This window comes from Esox lucius, chromosome 25 (genome assembly GCF_011004845.1).
Source record: "Esox lucius isolate fEsoLuc1 chromosome 25, fEsoLuc1.pri, whole genome shotgun sequence".
NCBI lineage: Eukaryota > Metazoa > Chordata > Actinopteri > Esociformes > Esocidae > Esox > Esox lucius.
In genome coordinates this window covers 875,666-882,117 of record NC_047593.1, presented here as the reverse complement: position 1 = coordinate 882,117, position 6,452 = coordinate 875,666, and the positions used below count along the sequence as shown (strand labels likewise).

General features: G+C 38.4%; 1 protein-coding gene across 2 annotated transcripts; it reads right to left on the bottom strand.

Moving 5' to 3' along the window:
- Positions 1–762: 762 nt before the first annotated feature.
- LOC109615429 (storkhead-box protein 1-like) lies at positions 763–3,248 on the bottom strand. Of its 2 annotated transcripts, none has more exons than XR_004575533.1 (2): positions 2,056–2,199; positions 763–972 (listed from the first exon to the last, which is right to left on the bottom strand). XR_004575533.1 is itself a non-coding variant. In XM_034291208.1 (2 exons), the coding sequence occupies exons 1-2, from the start codon at positions 2,697–2,699 to the stop codon at positions 896–898; spliced, it is 399 nt and encodes a 132-aa protein (XP_034147099.1). In that variant the 5' UTR covers positions 2,700–3,248; the 3' UTR covers positions 763–895. The 2 variants fall into 2 exon arrangements, 1 of the variants encoding a protein (XP_034147099.1); XM_034291208.1 differs by lacking the exon at positions 2,056–2,199 and adding an exon at positions 2,378–3,248.
- Between the last annotated feature and the right edge of the window lie 3,204 nt (positions 3,249–6,452).

Below are 6,452 nucleotides of genomic sequence, written 5' to 3'. Positions count from 1 at the left end.
ACACAATGCAAAGAAGACCATTATACTAATTACAAAACATTTGAATGATTAATTTAAATTATGCAAATTAGGCTATTATTCTAAATATATATATATATATATATATATATATATATATATATATATATATATATATATATATATATATATATATATATATATATATATTTGAACCCCTCCATATAACAAAACAAGACGAAGTACCTGGAGATTTATGTCACTCTGAGCCAGAAAACTCTTGCCACCGTCTCTTCAATTGGGAGCGGTTTATTTTGAGGACTGTAATGCTTTTAGACAAAATGAATTTGCAACCGGTAGCGGTTTTGCCTGGGCGGGTGCATGCTTTAGCGTCTCAGCTATTTGAGACTCAACATCCCCCTCCACTAGCCCCGACATCATTTTTCCAGGAAATCACCTAATATATTTATTATTAACTTAAATTTAACTCACATTTGGTGACCATGAAAATGTTGATGTTACATAGTGCCATGCGGTATTAGAGGCTATTCCCCTCATGATGCGCTGCACACACTCACCAGAAGTAGCACCACCTGCGAGGCTGAGATGGCGAGTCTACAAAACAAACAAATTGAACCAGGATGTTATTAAAAAAAAGATACAATTCTATTACATTTATGTAATTTGGAAGGTTTGGTCCAACATAATTAAAGCTCGCTGCACACAAACAAGCTGATGCATGCACACAAGCTAGCTCAAATTTACTACTATGATATGCAACCAAAAGTGAATACTCACGAGATGATCCGGCAAGCCATAAAGAAACTACATGCCAAGCAATTTCCTTCCTTGGTAAGGCACAGGGTATTTGTATTTGATATGGATCAGTTCATTTGTGCAGAGTTGCGCGCATAGATGTGAGAAAATAGACTTGGTTTCAAATGGTACATTCACACTTTTTGCGATGGTTCAATTCAATCACAATGAAGTACATTGTGTGGCGATGCGTGGGACCTGTAAGAGGCAAAGAAAAATGTCAGATTTCCCAACTTTATGCAAATCACCCGCGCCTTTTGCTGGGGACTGACCAACTACGAGATTTTGGGTAGGTGGTTGTGAAATGCTCACCATACAAATAAAAGAACATAACTTTAGTTCCCGTATTAAAATGTTCATTGTCTGCTTTTGCAGTCATTTTAAAAAAGATGGATGGAATTTTTTTTTAACTTTTAGTAGCAGTGATGGGATTCACGGAGCTGTTTAACTGCACGCTATTTTCTGCAGCATGGCCGAGATAGTTGGAGCTTCTGGTGTCAATATTAGATAGCTAGCTATATTAGGCTACCTAATTCCAGCAAGCTGGTTTGCTAGCTAGCATTGTAGGCTGTGTCAGAATTACAGTAATGACACTTATGAATTGAGTAAATGTAAAAATTAATTAAAATAAGTATCGATTCCAATTTTAACAATTGCAATAACCTGAGTTTCCGTCATACAAATTTGCGATGCTCAAACTTGATACACAGCTTTCCTGCTGTTATGATGTTATGCCCACAGATTTAACATGGTTGGTTTCATGTTAAATAAATACAAAATTCACGGAGATGTCAGCACAGCCCTCAAAACAAACACACATAGCGGATACACCCATAACCGGCCATCTGGGGCAAGGTGGCGTTTGCAGGCAAATTTGCGCCCGAAGAGAGGACGTGCACCATAATTTTAAGCGCTGTGATGCCGTTAAGGTGTTCGCAGCCCGTCTGCACTCTTTCATTAATTCCCATGCATTATATCTGCAGCGCATATGCCAGTACGCAAGTTGCGTGGAATGGCCTTTAGAGAGATGACGTTGCTACAACATGCTAGTGACCAACTGACAATGTTGTTGTGACAACACGAAAACTTAAACTTTTACGGTTCTGACAATGTTGCTGCTTCCTAATTTCGGCCCAGTATAAGTGAATTGGTTTGAAATGTCTTATTTGCATATCACAACTTTAGAGACACCATCAGAGGAAAGTCACATACATTATTGACAGCAGCCCTGGACACTTAAACAAGTTAATAATTATATTTTAACCAAGCTTGGTGTCTTACCTACGTGTGGTTACGGTGGTCCATTGTACTTATTTTCTGTTCTAAAAATTGTCTAGATGGACCATGGGTATTATTAAATTCTGTTCAAAGGCAGAAAAGTCGTTTTCAATGCCAAAACATTTTCTGAAGGAGGGACATATTGTGTTGGCCCCCACCACTTCTGAAAGAAAAGGTTCACACCTTGTTAGATGACCTGCGATTTACCTTGGATACTAATGCAACAACAGTAACAAGTAACGAGTTGGGGATTAGACAGAATGTATCCAATGCATAATCATGATAATCACAGTCAGCGTGTTCGCTTTACGGTCTACATGCTTACCTATGCACTTGATCTTGAATCCTGCAGGCGGTTTAAGCGCCCGCCTCGTCCATCCCTCTCTGAGCACCTCGAGGTGATCTTCCTTCCCTTGGATCAGAAGGACATGCTCATCAATCCAACCTAGGAAAAAAGTATCCGATAGGGCATCGATAACTTTCTTATTCCAGAAGTGCTGCATGTTAACGGCTTTGAAATCGGCGAATATCTCGTATCCAGTGTGATGGTGCTGTAGCTTGTCCGTTACCGGGGGCAGGTTCTCCGGCTCAACCCGAGACAGCACTATGGCCAGGGAGTGAGGGGCGATCTGGAGAAACTTATCCATGCCTCAAAGTGCTTCACTTTCCTCTAGGCTACACCGTAAAAGAAGCGACTGTCCAATTTCTTAGAGCACCATGTTTCTTTACAGTATGTTTTATTGCGCACTTTGATATAATTCCAAAAACAGCACATCTTGATGTTTCAACCTTGATTCATTGTAAAACAAAAAAACCATTCTACTCTATTTCCATAACTCTGAAATTAATACACAGATTAAACTATTCTTCCAAGACACCTTATTGCTATCTAGTCTATAGGTGATCCAAAAACGAATATTAACATGTTAAGCGTTACATACCAATTAGCTCTCAAACCTAAGCTTTCACGTTTCAAAGAATATGTGGTGCGAAACATAGGAGATCGCATTGTTCCATGACCTCTTCCTAAGGCAAGGCAAATACTTCCGCAGACGATGAGAACTACTCAGCTGTGTGCACGTTGATCGATCAGTAGGATTCACATAGCTGTAAGTGAAGGCGATGACTTCATCGTTCTGCCGTTCATGACTTCCTTCGGTGAGCAAAGGCAGTCTCCTCCCGTTTAAAACGGTCGCACCGTGGCTCCGCTTTCAGACAAAAATAATAATAAATAATCCAAAAGAAACAAATCAGGTTACATGTTGACTGACGCGCGCAATAGGCTCCATAATTCGCTGTCAAACCCTCCGTTCTCGCTGAGACAAAAGTCTATTCAAAGAGGAACATGATCGCAAAATATTTTAACATAACTCCACCTACATCCAACCCTCTAAACACCGCTAGCTCCAAATTGCAACAGGTGTAAATAAAACGATTTGAAAATTGGAAGGGAAATTCAGTAGGACATAAAAACGTTCTCGAACGTTGCAGATAGTGTCACCCCACAGAGCGGTCGTGATTATTTATATTTTTTGACAATTCCGATATGCATTTATGTTCAGTGTAATCATTTTTACTTTAGCGTTGCTACATTTTATTTAGTCAGGCCTTGGTTACGCAGGCAGTTTGAAGCAACTGAAATCATATTTGGCATGTGCAATTCAAATAAACTTTTTATTTTGCAGTATGAATTGTAGGCGACTCGTTCATTGGTGCGGGTCCGTGTACCTTTCGGTCATTGGATTATGTCTTAATATAGGAAAACAGATCAACAGAAAACGGTTAGTTTTTTTAATATTTTACTTCCAATATTTGATTTCCGATTTCAGACGAATATTGACCAATCAGAAAACGGCTCGTTTTTCGTTAATCATTTTTGGTTTCATAACAAAAATATAATTAATTATCATCTTCTCTGTTAAAATAGGAAATGGAATAACGGTGAAAGCAAAAAATATTTCTCCTTCTTTACATTTCTGTTTCTCGTTTTGTTCATATCAATAAGTGCACGCCCCCCTCATAGAATATTCATAGCGTTCTTGTGTGTTCACAGCCTATTTTGGCTGCAGTTCAGAGTGTATGAAGTTAAGGTAGAAGTGTTAATGTTCAATACTATCCAGATGTTTTATTTAATTCATATGCCTATATATGGCCTCAAATTACTGCCAAATGTATTGTGGGTAAATAAAGCATTGTGCACATCTATAAATCACAATCCACACAACAGTTTTGCATTTTGCAGATGTATTTAAAGATCTGTGAACGCATGATTAAAGAATTGCAATAATTAACATTACATATTTGCGTATGTACACATTTTTCATTTTTAAATTATTCTGAAAATATGTACACATACACTACTTAAGAATTACACACACAGCTCCTTATTTAGGCAGACAAATCAGCAAATACAAGAACACCTCGCAATCTACAGATACAACTCCTTTCACTTGAGAGTTATATTTGCTGAGTTATGCGTAAGTAATAAATAATAAATTCTCTACTTGTACAATATTTTTTTAGCAAATCGCTGTCTACATAAAAAAAACACTAGGACATGGATAAAAAAAACACTGGACACGGATACAAATCACTATCTACGGATACACTGTCCACAAATCCATGGATTAATGGATACGAAGCTGTTTTTATGGGTTGCAAATCTGCTGTCGCCTAAAGTTAGTGCAAAATGTCAGCCGACTACAATTGATCAATGGCAATTTAGGGGTAAACGTTTAACACGTTTAGCAAATAATTCCATTCCGCCAGCATAAGAGCTTTAGGTAAAGGTAAGAGCTTTAGGTAAAGTTGCTTTGTAAAGTGAACATAATTACTGTTGTATTATGTTAAGAATTTTACGTGTATCAGAATTTCTGAAGAAGGACGAGGCTTCGGTCCGAATGAAAATTTAGCTCAAAGATTTATTAATATGAATTGATAAGTCAAAATACATGAAATACACTGCAGCGGTCAAATATTTGCTCAACCCTCGAGCTTCCACAAAATATTCGCCCCGAATCAAGATCGAACATTGGTTTTGATTCTACCGCCACAGGGGCGGTTACTTTTCACTCTCGTGAGTAAAACCCATCCTTATTGGCTCTTCATTGGCATGGTGACATGTTGGACAAATCTCTTTGTTTTCGCTGTCCAATGAAGAAGGGCATGCTCTAAACTCTTCCCATTTGGGGGTTACTCTCGGTCATAGATCAACAGGTTCTTGGCATACAGGTGTGAAATCTTAACCAGGTTACAGTAATTTACATTCTATTGTCCTAACCTAGACTAGAACATCAGGGGGTTGGAGACAGAAGGTCTCTTTGTGCTGTATAGGGGGCAGTTTCATTTGTATGTTAATTGTGGGGTTTCAATCCTGTCTATCTGAGCCAGGTGTAAAGTCTGAGTGAGTGTGGCTGAGTATAATGTATGGAGTTCTAAACTTTTTATGGCTAACCTGGCTGCAGCATACAATTTAATAAAACAAAAACATAAGAATACATGGTTATTAAATCATTTATCTCAACAATTATGTGTGTTACATATGTAGATGTTTATTGTATATGAACCAAATTTACATGAGGAGACATTGTTTGGACACATGTGATGGCAAAAGGTTAGATAATGTAGTCCTAATGTAGCTACAGTACGTGTGTGTGTGTTGAGTTAGCAATTGTTGTTGTTAAATTACAGTACAGTAACCTCATGTTTGCAAAGGTAATCTCATACCTAACCGTTAGTAATAACAAATACTACCAGTAAAGTGTATCTTGTTATCAAGGTAAACATTTGCAACCCTAGCTACCAATAAATAATGTAATTATTAAATTAAATTAATACAGAACTTGCTTCAGATACTGATATAAGTAGTTAGTGTAGGGTATAATGTGTCAGAATGGTGATTTATGGCCCTGGGGGGAGGGACTACCATATTGATGTGACAGGTGGGCGGGACATCCGGTTTGTAGGGTGGGACTTCCGGTATGACGTATGTTAGGGTGGGACTTCCTGTATGACGTATGTTAGGGTGGGACTTCAGGAGTGACGTTTGCATGTCCGGTGACTTTGTGATTTATGATTACATTGATGTGTCAGTGTTTGATGTTTTACAACGCCTGATGAGCAAACCAGACTAGTGTTATAACAGGTGGGTTATGATTGATGATTAACAAATGGGGCTTAGGGTTCCGGAATGTTAAATTCCCAGGCAGTAAATAAGTGTTGTGTCAGCGGTAAGGTGTTTGGTGTACAGCAACAGCTTAAACGCAGCTCAGCGATTTGGTAAGAAATTGCAAATGGACCGCAGAGATGCAATCAACATGCCAGCCCCGAAGAAACCGATGCAGAGTTTAACCCGAATCCATCAATTACACCATGATATGTTGGCACAGGAGTGGAAATTG

Bases quoted from the DNA above. Each gene is read 5' to 3' on its own strand.
- LOC109615429 (XM_034291208.1), bottom strand. From the start codon at position 2,699: ATGGATAAGTTTCTCCAGATCGCCCCTCACTCCCTGGCCATAGTGCTG. The intron at 973-2,377 runs GTAAGCATGTAG...TGCCTCTTACAG, and splicing joins ATTCAAGATCAAGTGCATAG to GTCCCACGCATCGCCACACA.